This window comes from Cygnus olor, chromosome 17, assembly GCF_009769625.2.
Source record: "Cygnus olor isolate bCygOlo1 chromosome 17, bCygOlo1.pri.v2, whole genome shotgun sequence".
NCBI lineage: Eukaryota > Metazoa > Chordata > Aves > Anseriformes > Anatidae > Cygnus > Cygnus olor.
Window position 1 is genome coordinate 5,951,766 of NC_049185.1, and position 21,598 is coordinate 5,973,363.

General features: G+C 37.3%; 1 protein-coding gene across 1 annotated transcript in view; it reads left to right on the forward strand.

The window, feature by feature from the left end:
* The first annotated feature begins 53 nt into the window (after positions 1-53).
* The window catches only part of PI4KA (phosphatidylinositol 4-kinase alpha), a 60,781-nt gene continuing 39,236 nt past the window's right edge, over positions 54-21,598 (forward strand). The window contains exons 1-19 of the mRNA XM_040577189.1: positions 54-287; positions 1,966-2,082; positions 3,611-3,704; positions 4,362-4,450; positions 4,952-5,024; positions 5,371-5,630; positions 6,338-6,404; positions 8,223-8,371; positions 8,940-9,005; positions 9,929-10,025; positions 10,326-10,517; positions 11,290-11,390; positions 12,096-12,225; positions 13,729-13,861; positions 14,493-14,588; positions 15,064-15,247; positions 15,966-16,069; positions 16,762-16,930; positions 19,682-19,732. Of these exons, the coding sequence (XP_040433123.1) occupies positions 69-287; positions 1,966-2,082; positions 3,611-3,704; positions 4,362-4,450; positions 4,952-5,024; positions 5,371-5,630; positions 6,338-6,404; positions 8,223-8,371; positions 8,940-9,005; positions 9,929-10,025; positions 10,326-10,517; positions 11,290-11,390; positions 12,096-12,225; positions 13,729-13,861; positions 14,493-14,588; positions 15,064-15,247; positions 15,966-16,069; positions 16,762-16,930; positions 19,682-19,732 (2,391 nt within the window). The 5' untranslated portion in view covers positions 54-68. The remainder of the gene's footprint in view (positions 288-1,965; positions 2,083-3,610; positions 3,705-4,361; positions 4,451-4,951; positions 5,025-5,370; positions 5,631-6,337; positions 6,405-8,222; positions 8,372-8,939; positions 9,006-9,928; positions 10,026-10,325; positions 10,518-11,289; positions 11,391-12,095; positions 12,226-13,728; positions 13,862-14,492; positions 14,589-15,063; positions 15,248-15,965; positions 16,070-16,761; positions 16,931-19,681; positions 19,733-21,598) is intronic.

The following is a 21,598-nucleotide window of genomic DNA, read 5'->3' on the forward strand; positions in this document are numbered from 1 at the left end:
ACGCGCGGGGCGGTCCGAGGGAACGCCGTCCCGCGAGAGGGGCCCCGCCCGCTGGGCTCCCTCCCAACATGGCGGCCGCGGCGGTGGCGGCGGCGGCGGCGGCCGCAGCAACAGCGGCGACGGCGGCCGCGGCGGGGACCTCCGCCACAACGCCGGCGGCTGCCGCGGCTCCCTCGGCGGGCACGGGGCGGGGGAGCAGCGCAGGCACCGCGCGCGGCTTCTACTTCAACACGGTGCTGTCGCTGGCGCGCTCGTTGGCGGTGCAGAACCCGGCGCCGCTGGAGAAAGTGAGTGAGGGGCTCTCCCTGAGGGGAGGCTCCTCCCCGGGGCGCCGTGAGGGGCTCTCTCTGAGGGAAGGCTCCTCCCCGGGGTGCCGGTAGCTCTGAGGGGCCCCGTGGGGTGGTCCTGAGGGGGTGTCCGGGTGCCCCGTGGGGCCCTGTCACGCGTGGCAGGCGGCGGGGCTCAGCCGTGTCCCCTCCGGGGGGTGCTGAGGGGAGCAGAAGGCTGAGGTCCGGCCCTGAAGCTTGTGAGGTGTAATTAGTCTCAGCCTAATGAGGGCTGGTTGATTTACCCTGTGTATCTGGTGAAATCAAAGTGATGGAATCAGCTCAAGGTTAAAAAAAAAGCAAAACGAAAAAAATAGAAATTTTGGTTAAGATAAGCATCTAGTGACCGTGTAATTAAATAAGAGAATTTTAGCCTTGTGAGGGTTCTCTCTGTGGGTCCCGCTGCTGGCGTGGGCCGGCTGACTGTGCAAGTTCCCGTGACAGCGAAGAGACAACCTCGTGTGTCAGTATCTGTGTTGGAAGGGGCCGAGCTTTTAAATTGTTTCGTGCCTTAATGAGAAGTGACTAAATTGGTGAAAAGCACAGCTCTGCATTGGTGAAAATCATAGTGTGTGACTTATTCTTGGCCAGCTGTTGCAGGTGTCTTTGCTTAGTTCTTGTTCTGGAAATCTGTCATTGCTTTGACAGCCACCTGTAAATGTTTTCTTTAACGTCTTGCTGTTGGTTCACTCTTATCCAGTGTTTATTTTTTTTATTTGAGAGAGTACATGTAGGAGTTAAATGATATCAACAGGTCATATCTAGCTACAATTACTCATGTTATTCCACAAAGTAACCTGACGTGGAACACATGTACTAAAAGTTATTTCAAAGTTCATATTTTCTCTGCTGGATTTTACGCTAATCAAGAGGATTACTTGTGTTGTATTACAGATCTTGTAGTTATACTGGGCATCCACTAAGTTGTTTTAATCCTCTAGGAAAACAGTTTCTTAGTTTATAAATTTCAAGGTGGAATGTTTAAAGTTTACTATGTAAATGGGAAGTAGCTTGACATTCAAACATAGGTTTTGTCCCTTTTTGCTACTACTTACTAGCATCAAGAAGATTTATAGAAAGTCCATCTGCTTGTTGCATTCCCCCTCCCCTTTTTTTAATATAACAGTTCCGTAAGCAAACTAAGCATTTCAGAGATTTGAAGTATTCTTTAATTGTGCGTTTGCTGGGTATGCAGTGAACTGATAGGTAAGTTGTGGGGAAAATAAGTTCTGGAAACTTAACATGTTAAAAGGATCTGAGCAAAAGTCAAACTCAGCTATGCAGCAGCATTTATTCAGGGCTGTTTATGAGGAAAGCACTGGTGCAGTTGTAACACCACTTCAAATGCTGGATGTCTGAATGAATCTTGAAAACCACAGCCTGTCAGCTTGTTTCTCTGCTATGAAAATATTTGCAACTGCCTTAGTACTACCCAGTCTATTGCTTGGCATGCTCTAGGGCATGGACATGATGGCTAAATCTATTCCTTTAACAAAAAGCTGGGAGCTATTTGCATTGCTTTCCTTACCAAACATCTACTGGTAGATTTTTGAAAGACAATTTTAACGCTGTTGTTCCTTTGGATTGTTTTGACGCTTTTGGTCTTGTTCTCCCGTCCTTTCCCATCACTGTTTTTCAGGTACAAAAGCTGCTTTGTATGTGTCCAGTGGATTTCCATGGGATTTTCCAGTTAGATGAACGTCGAAGAGATGCTGTAATTGCTTTGGGAATCTTTCTAATTGAATCTGACCTTCAGGTATTTTTCCTCCCTTGGGCTATTTAACTTGAAAGATGTTGGATTAGTTGTTCAATGAATGAAAAATTGGTATTTAATGTTAATTTGAATTACTGTAATGTGGGGAAAATGAAATTTGTGAATGCCTTACACATGTGGTACAATATTCATGTCCTTGCTCTAAAGAGCTGACTAGATAAAAGATCAGACATAACAGATGGATGCAGGCAGGGGAGCACAAGGAAACAAGGACAGTACTGATGACAGAAATCGTGGTACTGCCACGGCCAAACTGCTGTCATGTTTCTTGGTCATCACAGCTTAAGGAGGGACAGGAAAGCTTAAATTGTTTTACAGAGGTTTTTTGGGGGTGGTAACCAACACAAAGGCACTTGTTTGTAGATTTTTAAAAGGTAGCTGATGAATTGGCCCCGTGGCATTGAATTTGAGGTAGTAAAGGAGGGAAGTGGTTTTTAAGAGGAAGCATGAAGCGTAGAAGTTTCATTGTTAGAATATATGTTGGCTGAATATGGAAGTGCAAGAAGTTTTCATAGGTGTGGGCAAACTGTTCAGTGCAATTTGCTCAATGTGTCATTGCTTGTCCTGCCCTCGCCAGCTTCTAAACAACAGGTATGTTTCAGGAGCAAACATGCTCCTGAATGTCAGGTTTGTAACAGCCTTTTTATGCCTGGGCATTAGCTAGGGTAAAAAGACAAACAGTGCGGATAGGTTGCATTGTATACAAATGTCCCTTTTGTATCTGTCAGCTTGTTTCTGACAAGGTGGTTCTCTTCTCTTCAAACTCTGGGGATGGTATTGTTTCTTGCAGAAGAAAGGAAGGATGTATGGAGTCCTGGTTTCAAAGACATTCACCTCACTTCAAGTCTTTTAATGTTGCTGGGGTTTGGATTGAGCCTGAATTTCCTCCTCTTTGGTGCCTGTTTACTATGATACAGCTTGCATAAATAGTATTAACAACTTTGTCCTATTTGCATTTTGTTAGTATGAAGTTTAAGGCAATTGTATTCATTTTTCTTAGCGTTTTTGTGATGTTTTCAAAACGATCAGTTTTAATTAATCCAGCTCTGTGGGGAAGGAAATTATTGTCCTTGGATTTGCAGATTTAACTGAGGTGTTAAATGGGTGTGCTAAGTGATTTGCTTAAGGCCATGGGATGGATCTCCAATATTGAATTGGGACTGGCATTTCTAAATATCTAGCTGCCTTAAAATTATTTTGTGACTTTGGTGCAAATTGATAAATGAATTGGAGAAAAAAGATACAGAACTTTAATTAATCCCAAGTTTTATGGAGAATGAACAGTTGCCCAGAATGAAATGCTTGGGTTTATAGAACTGAGTTAATTTGTTTACTTTCCTTTGCCTGTGTTGAAATAAATTTTGCAATATTCAAGAAGCCTGTGGAGTAATCATTAGAAAAAGTGTGTTCTGTGTTTGTTTAATGTAGTGTTTCCATGCCTCTAAAATACCTTGAGTAGATATTTTTCGGCTTTTTGCTTCCATTTTAAATAGAGTATTTTCCTCTTTAGCACAAAGATAATGTGGTTCCTTACCTCCTCCGACTTCTGAAGGGACTTCCCAAAGTCCAGTGGATAGAAGAAAGCAATGCACGGAAAGGCAGAGGTGATGTTTGTTGTTGTGCGTGTCCTTATCATTCTCATAGAATGGTAGACAAGAAATAGAAAGAACAAAGCCTATTCAGGACGTGGTATGAAGAGAGGTGGGAGAGGGTCTGGTAGGTCCTCAGCTCTTGACTTGACAGTGTTTAATACTGGTTGTTCTTTAGAAGCAAAGAGGAAGCTGAATACCTCCCAGCTTTCCTGCTTGACTGCTTTATGATAAATTGTACTTCCAAATAAATCTGTGCTCAATACATTTCAGGACTAAATTGGAGAAGTTTGCATGGCAGTTAGGTCAGGAGAGCAGAACCTGAGATTTTTGTGATCTGCTTTTAGTTAGATACTTAGTTGCTATGAAACCACTTAATTTCTTGCTCCCTTAATACCACTTAAAATGAATATAAGAATACTTCTGTTTCACAAAGTGTATTATATTATATTATTTATTTGAAAACCTGGAAAGGTTTTTACAAATTTAAAAATAGGCTTTTAACCCTTCACACTGGAATTATGATGGTTAGAAAGTACTTCTACATTATGTATGTAGGACTCTATCCACAGTCTGTCTCAGAACTGTACAGCATGCGAATCAGTTGTGTTGTCTTTATCATTATTTTCTCTTATATGCCATCTCTAACAGTACTTCTCTCTTACTTTGCAGGGTTGCTTCCAGTAGCAGAAAACTTCAGCTTCTGCTTGGTAACGTTGTTATCAGACGTTGCTTACAGGGATGCCTCTCTCAGAGAGCAGGTAGAGTTTAATTTTGTGCTTACCTCATACACCACTCCAGTGGTGTAAATGACAAATGTCTAGGCAAGAGTACATCACAGCTGCCTTCCTTCTTCCTTGCCAAGGGATTGGTTGCTTTGACATGTATACTGACGCGTTACTTTGCTTCAATTAATGAAGTCAGGTACACAGAAGAAATTCTTAAATCAGTTTTTGCTTCTGGATGTCAAAGCATGACAATCACTGAGTCCAGAGTTCTAGAATTCAAGCTTGGTACTAAGATCAGGGCTGCTGCAATTTTATTCTGTTGTACACACCAGTTAGCTGAAGGCTTTACAAAGGAAGCTCTGTAAGCTGAATGAGACCAATATACTTTTGTAGTCACATAGCATTAAAAACATCTTGTTTACAGAGATGCTTACATTGATAAGTAAGTGTCATATGTGTTGTAGTGATCTCATATATCATGATAAAACCTCTTTACCAACATCTGTTTTTGTATGTCTGTCATGATTGCTTTAGATTTTGGATGCAATTCTACAAGTTATGCAGTTTCTGTTGGGAATGTGCCAGACCCCACAAATGCATGATAAAGGTACTTTTAAAATAACTCTTCATATTTTTACTATATCTGAACTCGTCCTCTGAAATTCTTGTATTTTCAAACTATCAGGATCGCTCCTGAGAAATGAGAAGCTTTTCTCCGTTGACTTCTTAGCATGTGTTTACTCTGTTGCTGTAAATGAAATACAGAAGCTAGAGATGTATATTAATTTAAGATAACTTGGTGATTTTTCATCTGCTTTTGAACAAATCTTTGTAAAGCACTTTAGGCTGAAGCAGTTTTGTGAACTGGTAGAACTACCTCTCTTCAGTTTTGCGAAGTTACTGTTAATATATTCTTATATCTTTTTTTGTTGTTTGTTCCCCTCCCTCCCCAGAATATTTATGCAAGTATGCAGTGCCCTGCCTGATAGGAATTTCTCGAGCCTTTGGTCGCTACAGCAATTCAGAGGAGGCTCTCCTTTCAAAGCTTTTTCCAAAAATTCCCCCACATTCCCTGAGAGTTCCAGAAGAGCTTGAAGGAATTCGCCGACGATCCTTTAATGATTTCAGATCCATTCTTCCCAGTTCTCTGCTCACTGTTTGCCAAGAAGGAACACTAAAGAGAAAGGCTAGCAGTGTATCTAGCATCTCACAGGTCTGTATGACTTGCCATGTGTTGGAATTGGTGCTACAATGACATTGTGGTCTTGATGTGATTAAGGCAGCCTTAAGCCTGGATACGTAGAATGTCTCTTAACAAGTTATTTGACCACATTCAGAAATCTTTATTTTGGTTCTATGGCTGACCTTCAAAATGATTTTGGAGCTTCTGAGCTACAAAATAATTAGTGACAGTTAAACTAATTACTGTACCAATAAATCCTGATAATAAATTGCTGCCCAATTCTATTCCTAATTTTATATTATGTTTCATGTTATCCTCATTAAAAAAAATACATATAATGTTTATTGGAAAATTTGGGAAACTGTCAGTTTATGACTAGAGTTTTCAGAAGTGCTGAGCCTATAGGAGCTCTTGCTGGCTTTACTGGCAGCTGTGCATATTCATTGTCATAGGGGAAAAATGGGTTCAGGTGCCTGTTTGGAAACCATGGATTGTTATTAGCATAGTTACGTGTAGTACAGAAGTTGTCATTCTGATCTGTTTCCTCTAATCAAAACTACTGAACTAGCCTTTTTTAACTTCCCATTTTTTGGTTGTAATTGAGCTGTTGGGCCTGTCAATACATTGTTCTGGTAGTTTCACCTGAAGCTGTGTTTCACTATAAGGTGTGAACACACTGATGAGTATTTCTCAATAGTTTTTAAAAGGATGGTTTTAAAAAGTGTGTGATGTTTCAGGTTAGTCCTGAACGTGGAATTCCCCCACCCAGCTCTCCTGGAGGATCTGCAATTCATTACTTTGAAGGTAAATTATTTTGCAAATGAATAATGTGTGATTCTTTTATTTTTATTTCTCTTTACAGAAAATTGAGAACCAAAATCCTTTTGACCTCTTTCTCTACATTCTGGGATTCTTACAGTAATTCTCAGGCACATGCCTGCTAGGTTTCTGAAAAACTGTGAAGAGTGAAGACAGCAGGAAGTAGTCATTATTAATACTACTGATCTCCAGGGTCAGTTGTTTCTGGCAGGCTTCTGAGAGACATGATTTCCCGATGCTAGGCAGTGCCTAGTACTGAAGAGCTTAATTCGACTAAGCCAAAAATATTTGGGAAGATTAGGCTGAGTAACTTTCAGAAACAAGCGTTAATACTGTACTTCACTAAAGAAGTAAATTGGTGGACTAGTGTCTAGAATGTACCTCAAAGGTCTCAAAATTCTAGGATTCTAAAACAACAGCTCCATTTGAAGTAAATTTGGTACGAGTCACTGTTTAAGGACCTAGTAATTTGCTGAAGTGAAAAATAATAAAGGAGACACTGAAGTTGCCTCTTAACCACTGGGTTTTGGTACAGCTCTAGCTTTGAGTTTTTGTGCTGTGACATGTAGAAGCAGCGCTTGAAAATAAACCGTATTTGCACATGTTCAGTGGCAAACTAATTCCGCATGTGAGAAACAAAGTTGAGGTGTTGTGGTGTCTTTGGTTTTGTCTGGACCTTTGAAGTCTTTATTGGTTTGGACATTCTCGGTTTCTCTGTTCTTTCTGTCTCTGAAACCCTGGTTTAAGATGATTTCTCCCACACTACATTTTCTGTTTTCTTCATGTTACTGTTTGAAGAGGCATCTGTCTTCCTTCCTTGTATCACTGGGATGCAGGGTAATTCATCATAAGTGGCCAAGTAAGAAAAATAAGCTATCCTCTGTCTACTCTGTTGAACCAACCTAAACACTTCTTCAGCTTTAGGTTCTCAAAGTTTTGAGTGTTAAAAAAACAAACAAACAAAAAAGCCCGTCAGATTAAAGAGACAATAGCAAAATGCAAAGCATAATTAAAGCCTGGAGGCAAGCCTTATATTTTTTCTCATAGTATAGTCTGTGATAATCATCATATTTAGAAAATAAGACTAATGGTCTTGTTTTTTTTCTGGCTAAGGGCTTAGGGAAAAAAAAAGACTGAATTTTTTCATTGTTGTTAGTAAACAGTGCTACTTGAAAGTCTATTAATTGCAAGAACGCTACTTTAGCACAGGCAGCTAGGTACTTTAAAAAGGCAAAGATGTAACTTCTAAACTGCAAGCAGTACCCAAAGCAGTATGATTTGTAAGCTATTTGCTTAATAGAATATTTGAATCTGAAAAAATAATTTTGTATTTATCTTCGAACTGCAGTAATGAATTGGCTCTTCTTCTAAAATTAAAGCTATGCCCCATGCTCATTCGCTCTCATATAAGGAAAAATCTCACAAGATAGTTTTGACTCAGTCTGTTTTTTGTATCTCTATGCTCAATTCTAAAATCGCATTACAGAAATAATTTCGGGTAAAGGGACATCAGTAGTATGGTAAGAGTTGTTGTCAGCAGTGTCTGTGACATGAACACAAGCTAAAATCAATTCCTCGCAAAGGATTGTTGCTTTTTGATGAACAAATGTGTTTTTCATTGTAGTTTTGTCTTGATTTACCAGTAGATGAGCTGAATTGAGCCTCTTGATAACTTGTCAGTTAAAGACTGCACCCATGTTGGAAATAACTCTTCAGTGGTGATTAAACACTACCATTAAACAAAATCTATGTATCCTTTCTCTCCCAAAAATTTTTTCTCATACTTCTTTATTTTTTGATCAGGTTCATATCTTCCTGATGGGAGTGCACTGGATCCTGATTATTACTTCACTACGATCAGCTCCAGCTTTTCAGTTTCTCCTCTCTTTAATGGCATTAACAATAAAGAGTTTAACATCCCACTGGAAATGCTTCGCCAGCTTTTGAACATGGTATGTGATAGATTGCTATGAAGGTTGCAGCAATTTCCATACTAGAGGAAGATGCAGTTTATTTAAGCTTTTAGAAGTGCACATAAAAAGATTGTGTTTATCTTTCAAGCTTTGTGTAATGTTATTTTTATGGCATTTAACATCATGTTTCAATAGTATTCCTGAAATGCAAAGATGAAATGTGAAGTTGGAATATCAAATAAGTTTGTCAGATTCTTTCTTTTGGTGTGTCTCAGACCATGTGGTACTTGTGTACTGACAGTTGCTGAAGTAGATTGTTTTTTGCTGTGAGACTAAGACCCTCTTCCAGAAGAGTGTTGTTGCTGTGAATTCATGCTGAGTGGTAGAGGCTACTGGCCCTGGCTGCTTCATGCACGAGCTATTTTGGAATATTGCACAGAGGCTGAAATATATTAAATCTTGTTGCAACTAAAAATTCTTGTAGCATTAATTTCATCTTACACTTTGCAGTAGCGATGGGTGTTGTCTTTCCATGTGCAAAATTGTATCATCTTCCTATCTAGAGTCATGAATATAAATCATCCTTTTTTTCTTTTTTCCTCTGTAGGTAAAACAGATTGTTGGGGATTCTCTGCTAAAGACTTTAGATGCAGTTGTAGCTGAAGTTGCAGAGGTACGTTCTTAAAATACCTTTCTCTTGACTTGAATGCTTTGTCTTAATACTTGTAAATTAGTTTTGTGGTTTTTTTTTTTTTTTTTACTATCTAAGGTATGCCTTGTCTTTGTAAAAGGATATTTGTTTTCTGTTTGATCTGCTCTTTCAGTTTTTTTAATCTAGCCCTGGGCTGTGTTAAAATGAGGGGAGAGAATATTTTTCACTAATAAAAAAGGAAATAATTATTTTCTTTATTCAGCTACCTGAGCTCTGTTACCCTACTAAATTACAGCAGTGGTTGCCCAAACTGGTTTACTGTAGGCTCAGACTGTAGAATTGTTGCTTATTTCAGTAACGCTATTGTCTTTTTTCATGTAGTTAAAATGTGGTGTGTGTTTTTGTTTTTTCTCTTTTCTTCTGGCTTGGAAATCACTGCTGTTCTTGTAGGTATCATTTCAAGAAATGTCATAGCATTACAATTCTTGGACCTTCAGTTTTAGAGGTGGCATACGTGTTCCTGTACCACATATTATGGAGTTAGCCCCATTTCATTGGAGGTGTAAAGCTGTCATAAAAGGAGTATGTTCAGTTGTGTGGGAATGCAAGTGCTGTTCTCTCCAGCCATCTTTCAAGTTCTGCCATATTTGAAATGCAGGCCAAAGTGGAGACAGCTTCAGTTACTCCTTTGCTGTCTCAGTAAAATGATCAATTTGATTTTTATTTATTATTATTAGAATACTGAGAACACACATGAGCTTTTCAAATCAAAAGACTGACTGAATCTTGTTTAATGGTGGTTGTAAAGTTGTTAAAGTGCTTGTACTTGTCTTTCTGTTTACATTGTGGGGTAAAAATTGTGACTCGAATGAGAAGATTTATTTATTCATGTTATGGAAAATGTTGCATTTTTAATCTGGATGGTTGTTTCTTTTCTTTTGCAGACAGGTGCTAACACAGATCTCTATTATAAAACATTCAGTGATCCTCTTTATCTTGCACAGTTTAAAATGCTGAGAGACACATTATACTATATGAAAGGTATAGTATTTGTTTGTTTATTTTTTGCCATGTAATTTCTGATGTATTTTGAAATGTTTCCATGTAAAGGTGCTAGGGAAATAGAGAAAAAAATTCTTATGACACCACTGAAATGATTAACAGATGGCATTTTAATTGTCTGATTACTGGTGGACTTTGCTACATATTTTATCTTTTTAGGTAGGGCATAAACTTCATGAAATCATTCATGACATTGGCAATTAATTTCACACGTGCTTTCATTCTGATACACTATCTCCCTTTCTCCTACTATAATGCTATTTCCTTTTATTTCTTTAGATCTTCCCACTTCATTTGTGAAGGAAATCCATGATTTTGTGCTTGAACAATTCAACACCAGTCAATCAGAACTTCAGAAAATCCTTCATGATGTTGACCGACTGCACAATGAGCTGAGTCCTCTAAAACTGCGTTGTCAGGCTAATGCTGCCTGTGTGGATCTCATGGTGTGGGCTGTGAAAGATGAGCAAGGTGAAAAATGCTTTTCTGTCTCTGGAATGTCTGGTTTATATTTTATTTTTAACTTGTAGGAATACTTATAAGCTCTTTGAAAGCTCAGAGAAATATAAATAAACTTCAGTTGAATACTTTTAGTTATTAGAATGCACACCTTAAACTTCCATCAAGAAGTTAATGAATTAGTTGGCCAGGTAGTTAGACATCTCTTTACAGAAATGAAATCAGAAACTTCCTATTGGCTCATTTAGAAGGGACAGTACAATTGCTGCGTTTTGCTTTTTATTTTCTAGTTTGTTTTATGTTTTCAATTATTGCTTTTTGTGTCTTAAAAGTTTCTTAGTGATTCATTAAAGGGAATGTTTTTTCTTCATTGCTATCAGTATTGGTAAACTCTCACTTTTTCTCAAATTTCTTTTTCTTGTGTTATTCTCACACATCCTCTGAGTACATGTAGCATTTTTTTTCCTTTGACCCTTGCGAAAATTCATTTCTGTCAGGTGTGAAGTACCCTCAAAATCAACTTTAAGTACTGTCATTCTTTCCATCATAGTGTTTGACAGGGCTGGTTAGTGCAGATGCTACGATTTTGTGTTAACTCTAACACAACTTTTTTTTTTTTTTTTTAGAAAAAGTACTAAATCTCTTTGAGGAATTGTAGTACAAAGGGAGTGAAGATGATAAATTTTCTTCATGTTTTAGGCATTCCAATAACATTGAGCTGTGTGTGGCCTAATAACAAATCTGACAAACTTATTTTTTTTTCTGTTGGGTTTTTGGTATTAAGGTGCAGAAAACCTGTGCATCAAGTTATCAGAGAAGCTGCAGTCAAAAACGTCCAGCAAAGTCATCATTGCTCATTTGCCACTGCTAATTTGCTGTTTGCAGGTCTGTTTTTACTGTATTTGGCATGACTATATTGGGGAGGGAGTTGCAGGTTGCTAGAAGAGCATTTTATATCTCCTGTTTGCATTACTTTCCATCAATGTGTTCTTCATTTGGATTTTAGGGATTTGGTCTTGAAAGTAGATCTGCATAAGAGTAATGCTTTCAAAATTTACTTAGCTCAGCTTGTTCTTGCGGAATAATATTGATGAGTGTTTTTAACTCGTATTTCATTTCTGAAATATTTAGTGTTATAGCCTATTACATAAACAGCTAAACTGGGACTGGCAGATCACTGACATTGAAGACTAAAACTTGGTTATTCTAATTTTTGTCTTCTTGTTGGACACAGTCTTACAGATGTGGTACTTTGCGAAATTAGGATACTAAATTATCAGGATTCTGTACGCATTGGAACTTGTCCAGTAACTGTATTTTTAGACTGTGCAGTTAATTTCATATACCTCCTCTGAAATTAATTGTGAAGAAAACAGCAAGGCTTGAGTGGCATGCCATATTCTAGGATAACCTGAAAGAATTAGAGGCTTTAAATGTCTTCAGTCGTACACTAAATATTGAATCCCTCAGAACTATCTTTGTTTTTGGTGTTCAGATGAAGTTGCAAGCTTACAGTTGAATATAGCAGCACAGTTTTTATTTCAAATGATATATGTTACCTAAATGATTTTTTTCCTGTTTTGCTTTTAGGGTCTAGGTCGTTTATGTGAGAGGTTCCCTGTTGTGGTTCATTCTGTCAATCCATCTTTGAGAGACTTCCTTGTGATACCTTCCCCAGTGCTTGTGAAGCTTTACAAGTATCATAGCCAGTATCACACAGGTAACTGGGGGGTGGTGTCGTGTTCCAAAGGATATGCTAGCGGTCATTTTGCAACTGTTGTGGCTTTCTGATGCTTTTAGATGTTCTGTGATGATGGATCAGTAGGGGGAAAACGGAGATGAATTTGATTTTTAGAGTGGAGAGGAGGAATGCAAATCAAGGTAGAAGTATATCTGTGTGCTAGCAGTGTATGTAGAACTGCGTTTTATTCTAGGAGCAATATTGCTGCGCTTGTATGCTGAAACTGAGATAGTCTTATCTCAAGCACTTTTCTCCTGAGTGAGATCACCAGCAATTGCAGTGTGATGCTGTGTTATTGAAGGTTGTATTGTGTGTGTTTTATGACAAATTTACTGGCAATGTCAGCTTATTTAGCTTTAAGTAGAACTAACCTATGTTTTTCTAGTTCCAGAAAAGCAGGTGCTTTTTCCAGCAGGCAGTTGAAATAGTGTCCCATTGTGTAGACTGTGCAGCATGTGTTGATAAGCAGAGAATGGTTACTTTCAGTTTGCAGGTTGAATATTAGATTTGTATTAGGATGTTACCAGGATAGGGTGGATGAAAAAGTGTGCTATTTTTTGTTTGTTTGCTTTATAAGGCAAATCCTAAGTGGGTGGACAAATGTGTGGCTGCACTTTGGTACCTTTTGGCCACTTTTAGTGGGTCAGCATCTGTGTGCAGAAGGGTGTGCTTACATGCACAATGGGGTGAGCAAGTGTTGTGAATCAACTTCATAATCTTTAAAAATGCAAGCCTTTAAGGCTTGTTTTCTGTCCAAAGTTAATCTTGGAAAAAGTGGCTATCAGTATACTGTTCCATTTTTATTTTATGACAGCAGTTTGCCATGGAAAATGTTGGTTTTCCTGACTTGACAGCCTTGTAGAATCTTCTTGCTCAGGACAGCAAAGACAGAAGGGTGGCATTAAAATTCTGCAAGAAAATTTTGTTTATAATGACCAACACAGAGTAGAATTTTCTATGCAGTATGAATGAAAGAAAATGAGTAGATAGGATATGCAGATTCAATGTGTTTAGGAGGCTTCGTAATTTTAAACTATTCAATCTCTATTACATCATAGCTCAAATTTTAAAACAGAGTTCTTCAGCCCTCTGACTGTTTTGGTGGCACCCAGTGATTCTTTTGTTGTTGTTTTTGAATTGTATTAGTGAGTTATGATTTCCCAAAAGAAAATGTTCCATGTAAATTAATTGCTAATGCAAAAGCAGTATCGTAATGCTAAGGCAGAATAGATAAAAATGGAAACTTGAGGTGACTAAATTTAGGAATGATTGTATTTAATTATTATTAATTTATATTGTATTAAGTGATATCTCACAAAAGTACTGACAATATAAGCAATTTCAAAGTTCAACTCAATTCTCTGACCTGTAAAGTATCCTCTTTTGCATTTGCCAGATACAGCTCTGCCTGTGTACTCTCAGCTTGGGGCGGGGGGGGAACATTTTTTGAAAGGTGCTGATTTCTGTACTCTGTATTCTTAGTAGGTGGTAATGACATCAAGATTAGTGTAACCAATGAGCATTCAGAGTCTACTCTAAATGTAATGCCTGGCAAGAAAAGTCAACCATCCATGTATGAACAGCTCCGTGACATTGCCATAGACAATATCTGCAGGTAAGAGGTGTGTGGTAACAGGGGAGGCTTGCACCATTTAGGAATACGTGTTCTATTTCCCTAGCAGAAGAGTATTGTGACCATTTAGAAGGTGCTGCTCTGTGTTATAAAGGCTTTGTGCTCTTTTCGTTTTGTGATCTCACTTTCCTTCAGACAATCCCTTGGTGTTATGTCCTAGTCTTAAAATTCTCATTTAGTTTAATTGTTTTGCTTCCCACGTGGGTAATTCATGCTAGTCACGTTTTGGTACCCGCCAGGGTTTGTTTTTTTTTGTTTTGTAATTATTATTCTTCCCTTTTAGACAGCTGCACAGAGCTTTAGGGAAGACAAATAGTTGGTGACTAGAGGCAAGGAGTTAAGGCTTCTAAAGGAATGGATTCTGAACTTGACTTACTGCATATTCACATCCTTACTATTGCTGGAAGAAGCAGCAGTATAAACTTCAGGGTTTTTTTAATACATCTGTGGTGTTCTAGGCAATTGGTTCTTAAACTTCAGTGTAAATTCTTTTTCCTTATACTTGGTGTGCGTTTACAGTTGTACAATGTGAAATGTTTAATTCCTGTGACTCTGTTGTGTTGTATTTTTCCTTTGGCTGTTCTAGCATGTTTTCTGTTCATTGTTATTCCAGGTGCTTGAAAGCTGGCTTGACGATAGATTCAGTGATTGTTGAGGCCTTTCTTGCCAGTTTGTCTAACCGTCTGTACATCTCACAGGAGAGTGATAAGTAAGTTGTTAATTGTGAAGACTCATTTTCCTTCACTCAGTGAACATGAAGCTTATTCTAAAACTTAACGACTGACAGCATTATTTCAGAATTAAATATCACTGAGATTAGTGAGGGGAAGTCCTACAGTAGCTGGCCAGACTGTTGTGTCTTAATATTTTGCAGATCACATTTACTTCTTTCCACTGTTGTTTACAGAGTAGTTTGCACACAGATTAGTGTGAGTTTCTTGGGCAGTGCACTCGTGGGTTCTGGTTTCTATTTAGTTTTGCTTTTTTCTTTTTACCTATGCATGTACATCTCTAACGCTAATGTTCGGAGTAGATATGTGTGTATAGGGGCAATAGTAAAGTTTAGTGATGCTTAAATTTAGTTCACGAATTGTTTCGTATGTGAAATGTACCATACTTTGAGGTCTTGTTGACTGTTGAACAGTTAAATGTATCACTTTGGTTTTTTTGTTTGCTTTTAACAGGGAAGCTCATCTGATTCCTGACCACACAATTCGTGCTCTAGGGCACATTGCAGTGGCACTGAGGGACACCCCTAAAATGATGGAACCCATCCTACAGATCTTACAGCAGAAGTTCTGCCAGCCACCTTCTAATCTTGATGTACTCATCATTGACCAGCTGGGCTGCTTGGTCATCACTGGGAATGTAAGGAAAGAACTATCCAAGAGATTTTCAGTTCATGACTTTTTTTCTTCCCTTTAGTTAAAAGGAAAGCCTGTATTTTAAAAACTGCATTTGCAGACGTTTTTGAAGTATTTACATATCTTACTTGTTCACACTCATACAATCCTTGTCTCAGTGACATCAGAAAATAAAAGCTAATTAATAATGTGTAAAATGCTGTCCCCGTAAAGAAGATTTAGTCCCCACAGAAAATAATAAAAGTTTAGAAAACCAACCCCATGTTTTCAAAAGTTAAATAATTCCTAAACCTGGCCTGTATGCCCAAAAGATAAGCATTATCCTTTTTTTGTATCAGTAATCAGCTTAGAAGTCTTGTAGGTCCATATATTTAAAAGTAGAAGTTGCCTTGAATGATGCGAACACTGACTCTGCCTTTTCCAAATGTAACTTGTTTTTCTGAGACAAGCAATGAAGAATTGCCAGAACTCAGAAACCTGGAGAAAAAAATGGATGGAAAAAAAGGATGGGAGTTAAAGAAATTAATAAACTTTGTAAAATCCAAGCAGCTAAAAGCACTAATGAAAGCACTTCCACTGTGTGGTTTTTGGAAGCTGAAACTATAGCTCAGGGTACCAGTAGATAGCTAAAGAGCTTTGTAACAATTTATTTTACAGGGTCATTTTTCAGTGAAATCGTATTCAATAAACTCTACTTAGTGTGTGTTTGTTTTTTTTCACAGCAATATATTTACCAGGAGGTGTGGAATCTATTTCAGCAAATCAGTGTTAAAGCAAGCTCAGTTGTTTACTCTGCCACAAAGGATTATAAGGATCATGGATACAGGTAAGGTTTATCCGTACACTTAAGCGACACAGCTATTATACTGAATATTCTTTATTCTACATTGTGGATTTTTCAGTCTTTTCCAGTGCAGGTTTTCAAATCATGTTGTAAATAATGCTGTTCTTTTCTTAGTAAGTGAAGTATAATTGTAACAGGGACTGAAGCATAAAGATAATCACTGGCTTCATTGGTAGTTGGGCTAAGCTGGGTATGTTTTAAAATAGTATTTGAGTAACTATTAGGACTATTCCTGTCACTGTCGCATACTCTGACCCAGTGTGATCCCAGCTTTAATAACAACTGATACTAGTTCTGATTCTTCTGCTCTAAGACATTTCCCATTCCAGAAACACAGCCATTTGCTGTTCTTTTGTCTGTAGCCATATCTGATAAAGGAAAGTAATTTCCTCTTGGCAATGATAACATCATAAATAAAAACATCATTCACGGGCAAAGTTGACAAATAATTTTTTACTTAAATATTGATTGGAATAAAAATTCAATTATCAGTAAAAATGATTTACCGGTATTCATAGGAAAAAAAAAAAGCTCTGAGCGCAAAATAGCCCCACAAAAACTGATGTCAGCAGCCCTGCTAAAAGCATTGCTGTTCAGCATTACTAAGAAAGGACTGAAGGTAGAAAAGCTTCTGTTGAGGAATTGCTTGTTCATCATTTTTTTTTCTTTTTCAGGCACTGTTCCTTAGCTGTCATTAACGCCCTAGCTAACATTGCTGCTAACATTCAAGGAGAACACCTTGTGGATGAACTGCTGATGAACTTGCTGGAACTGTTTGTTCAGCTTGGGCTAGAAGGAAAGAGAGCTAGTGAGAGAGCAAGTGAAAAAGGACCAGCTCTGAAAGTAAGATATTAACTGTTTTTTGGTTTTAATTGCATGCAGCTTTGTTTATATACATGGTATTACTAAGCATAGTCTGTATCCTTTTTTGAATCAAAACCAAATGTTTGCACACATTTCAAAAAAACCCATATACTTAATAGAAATCTCCCCTGACTTGTAAGGGTGCTTTATTTAGGGAGCAAGCTTATTCAAAAAGCTTGCCTAAGAAAGGCAAGACTCGTCTCTTTGATGAATTTGTATGATAGGAATACTTTGCAGAAGAGTAGATTTAAGTAGCTATGCTTTAAGATACAGAGTTCTTTCTGAATGTGTTTTTTTTTTTAATTGTCATTTGTAAAATTTAACATATACTGGCCTGTAAAAGTCAATGAGAAGGTCTGGAAGACAAATATATTTAAATGCTAGTTGAATTTTTACAAGAGCAGTTTTTATGCAGTTACTTTATTCATTTAGAGTTCTGCTTTTTTGTTATTGAAGCCTTTCACCTCACTTCATACTAGTTTTTATTCCTATTTCAATACAATATCTGGAATTCTTGATATGCTTCTTCTATTTAAGAAGCATATAACAATCTCAGCCTTTCCCACAGTACCTTCCTCTCTTCTTTGCTCTAAAATATGCTCATAAATGTGCTGCTAACCTTGACTTTTGCAGTTGAGTTCTACCCTATCAGTTGAAAAGCAAAATGTGGTTGCTTCCTACTCATTGAAAACGAGATCTTTCCTCCCTTGCATTCAAATACAGTAACTTCTTGGCATTCTACGCTATTCCTTATCGTAACTTTAAAAATCTCATGGTGTTTGATAGTGCTTTTTTCCCCTTTTTTTTTTTTTGAGATGTGTTTTGAGAGCAGTTCCCTGCTACAACATTTTCTTTTGGTTAAGGCAGACAGGTAACATTTCCTTTTGAAATAGACACATTGTCCTAGCAGTAAAAGGAATCTAAGATCTGTGTGTTTGCTTCTTGTTTTTTCTCCTACCTGTTGTTTGTATCAGCACTCTCATCTGTAGCTCTTTGCAAGACGAGGAATGGGCTGTCTATACATCTAGAACTCTAGTGATTCATGGGTTTGCAGGGAAGGGAAAAATACACAACATCATGTAGAATCAATGCTTTAGAAAGCTGTGCAGGTCTTGATTGCCTTTCTTCTTTTGACTGTTATCTAGCAAGACAGTATTTGAGCTTTGTGATTAGTTTCTAAGACCTTAAATGGAGTTTTTTCAATAAAACACTTGAAAGTAAATGCCACTTGTCTGTGCAGTCTATTACTGTAGTACTCTGTATTTATTTGCATTCACTGCTGTTATTTTTGAGAATATCCCACAGACAAAGTGCAAATTAATTGGTTTACTTGAGACCTGCTCCTGACTTATGCCACTAAATGTGCATTCTCTTCGTTTTAATGGAACTTACTTATGGTCATTCACATCTGTGGGAATTCAAAATACACAATTCTCACCTGTGAGTTGCGTTGACCTGCATTGTAATTCCCCTTTTTTCCCTTTGAAGGTCAGGGAGGATATGAATTCCACTTGAGTTTATTGATGCTTTTACTTGAGCCTCAAAAACAAGCACAGTGGGCCAAATGTTTTTCTGTTCAAATAATTCTTCCTTACATTTATATGGCTATTTATAGACTCAATATATTTCAAGTGTTAAAAGATAGTACTGACTTCAGTTGGAAATTATTAATTAATGTGGTTAATATTATATACATACTCCACTTAAGTATAATATATGCTAATAAAACTTCAACAATAACAAATTTGAAACTTTTTTTTGCTTTTTGACCTCTTCCACCCTCCCTTCTGTGCATGCTACACTGTAATAGTATTAAGTTCTTTCTTTATCCCTTTATGGAATGGGTGAACTCTTGGTGAATCCCTCAGAAATGAATGTTTGCTTTAAAGGTAGACTGCATTTAATCAGGGATGCCAACTCTGCTTTTACAAAGGAACTAAGATATGTACAGAATTTGCTTTCCATGAAGTTTATATTGGAAAACATCTCTGCACAGCTCTCATAGATTCTTTTACCACAGATAAGCGAGCTGAAATGGTGAAACGAATTGTAAATATTGCACTAAAATGATACTTTTAAATTAGGTTCCACCCTCCCCCTTTACAGGGATGTTGTCGTACTGTTATTGTTTTAAATTGCTATGGGAGACAAATTGCTGTTCTGACTTAAGGCTGTCTGTAAATGGAAAAATGTGACTGATTTAGCCTGAATTTTGAGCTAGGAGGCAGTGTTTCTTTATTTTGAAGATACTGACAGCAGTTTTTACTAGAACACTCTTTATTCGATGTAGAGTAAAAAGTTATGAAAGAAATTCTGAAGATTAGGCTACTTCATTTTCAAGAAGAACTGAAGTTGGTAAGACATTGTACATGCTGTGCTCCAAAACAAAAGCATTTTTTTCTTTGTTGGTTGTCAGTTTGCCCATGTCCTCTACCACTTTTATGTGGAATTAAGTTGGCTTGCCAGCAATTAAAATGCTTTAGTGGCATTCCAGATAGTTGTTTTAAACCAGATCTTTCAGCCACGTGGAAGTGGCTTTTGTGAGGGAAAGGATTTTTTTTTCTATTGCTAGCAGTTAACATAAATGTCTATTGAGTAGCCCAGGGATGGAAGTAATGGCATCCATTTGCAGAGACAGTAGGAATTTTTAATGATTGAAATGTTACCTACCAAGTATTTTAGAAATGCTTTTGTAGACGTATTGATGATAACTTCCCTTTTCTTTTCCAGGCCTCCAGTAGTGCAGGGAATCTTGGTGTGCTTATTCCTGTCATTGCTGTGGTGAGTATCCAATGGTTGGTAGTTACAAACAGAATAATTTTTCTCACGTGTATCGAATACGAGTGCTATTGCAGAGTCAAGTGGTTTGATTAACAACTCGTGTAGAAGTAAGCATCCAAGATATAGTAGTATAGTAGTACTGTTAATCTTTCATGATTCACAGTTAAATTGTTGCTTGTCGTGAATTCAGGAGATTAATGAACTAAATAATACCACAAGGCATATTTCTTTGAATAATCTTTGGTGTGCAGTGCATAATAAATGGCACATACCTGAAGAAAAAGTGGCCTAAGAACAACGAAAAACAAAAGTTAATAGAAAAAGAGTTAAAAAATAAAACTTAGTTTGGCAGCACAGAGAATTCTGCTTCTTAAAAAATGATTGAGAAAGGAAGAAAAAGAAGAGGGAAAAGTATTGTGTATCTCCTGAAACTTGAACTGGCTATCATCCTAATGGCTTTTAAGGAAATGTGCAAGGACTCTGGCCATTCCATGGTCATTTGTTCTGATGTTTATCTGCTTTTGGTCTTGGATGATGACTTCTGGGGTCTAAACATTTTTTATTTTTTTAATAAAATGTAACTACTAATCCAGTCAAAAATGATGTGTGACCTTTATAGATTCCCCAGCTGAAAACTTGATTGTGTCCAAGCTTGGGTTCCCAAGTCAGTAGGACTAGTCATCTAACTCTGACAGTTTCTACAGAACAATCATGTCTAGAAGATCCATAGGCAAACTTAGTGGAGGACAAAAAACATCAGATCACTTTGTCCCCTTCTGAAGTTATATTCTTCTGTGGCTTTTTTTTCTGCACAGCTAGTGGGACAGAAGGGGACAATGTATTACGTACTTGCAGTAAGCATGCCTATTTGTAACTTGCTCCTATTGCACGTCCATTAACAAGAATAAAAAAGTCATTAATTTCATACTCTGCCCTCACAAACCTCTTTACTGAAGCTTTTCAAAGAGAAGGGCCTTAAATTAGCACCGAAGACTGCAGAACTGTTCCTTTCCTTCTCCCATCTCTTCCATCTGTTTCCAACATAAGCTCTTCACAAATTCACCAACAGTCATAAGGATCCAGGAGTGTATTTATAAGTGTCTCATACTACTATTATTCAGTAGCTGCCCAATTTTTGAATAAACTAGCTGGTCCTGTGTAGAGAGAGATTCTAGTGGGTAGTATTTTTGAGGTGCAGTGAAGCTAGTGGTAATATCACTGATTAGAGTGCAAGATCATTCCTTATGTATTTAAAAAAAAAAATTAAAAAATGTTAGAGACATTAACGTAAAAGTTATGGAAATACTTTCCTGTTTCAATTTTTATTGATGATGCGTCTGTTCTGAATAGCTGGTGATAACTATTTTTCTTAACCGATGTGACCTTTAAATAGTCAGATAGTGCCAGAATCTGAAGCAAGAGTTAATGGTTACATTATGGTTGTTGAAGCAAATATTTGACTTTCTTGCACAATATATGAAGATCATGAGTTTCGAGCAGTAGCTGATTTGCTTTTCTGCTTGACCTCTTTACCTTGAATAATTCTGGTTACTTGGGTCTCAAAAAAAAAATCCATCTCATTTAATCTTTGATATACTAATTAAATTTGCAACATGAAAATTTCATCTTTTGAATACCCTGTTCTTTTTTAATTTAGATAAAACAAAACGTGTACGTAAATGATAATGATTTCCATTGTGAAACTTCAATACTGAAAATTATGTCTGCCATATGGAGTTATGAGTAAGAACAGTATAAGCTAGGAATAGAGAAACATTTGAACTTTTTATTTGATGTCAACTCTTCATCATTGTGTCATTTAATACCAATCTTTCTTTGGCTGTCATGTTAAAATGGCTTTGTGTA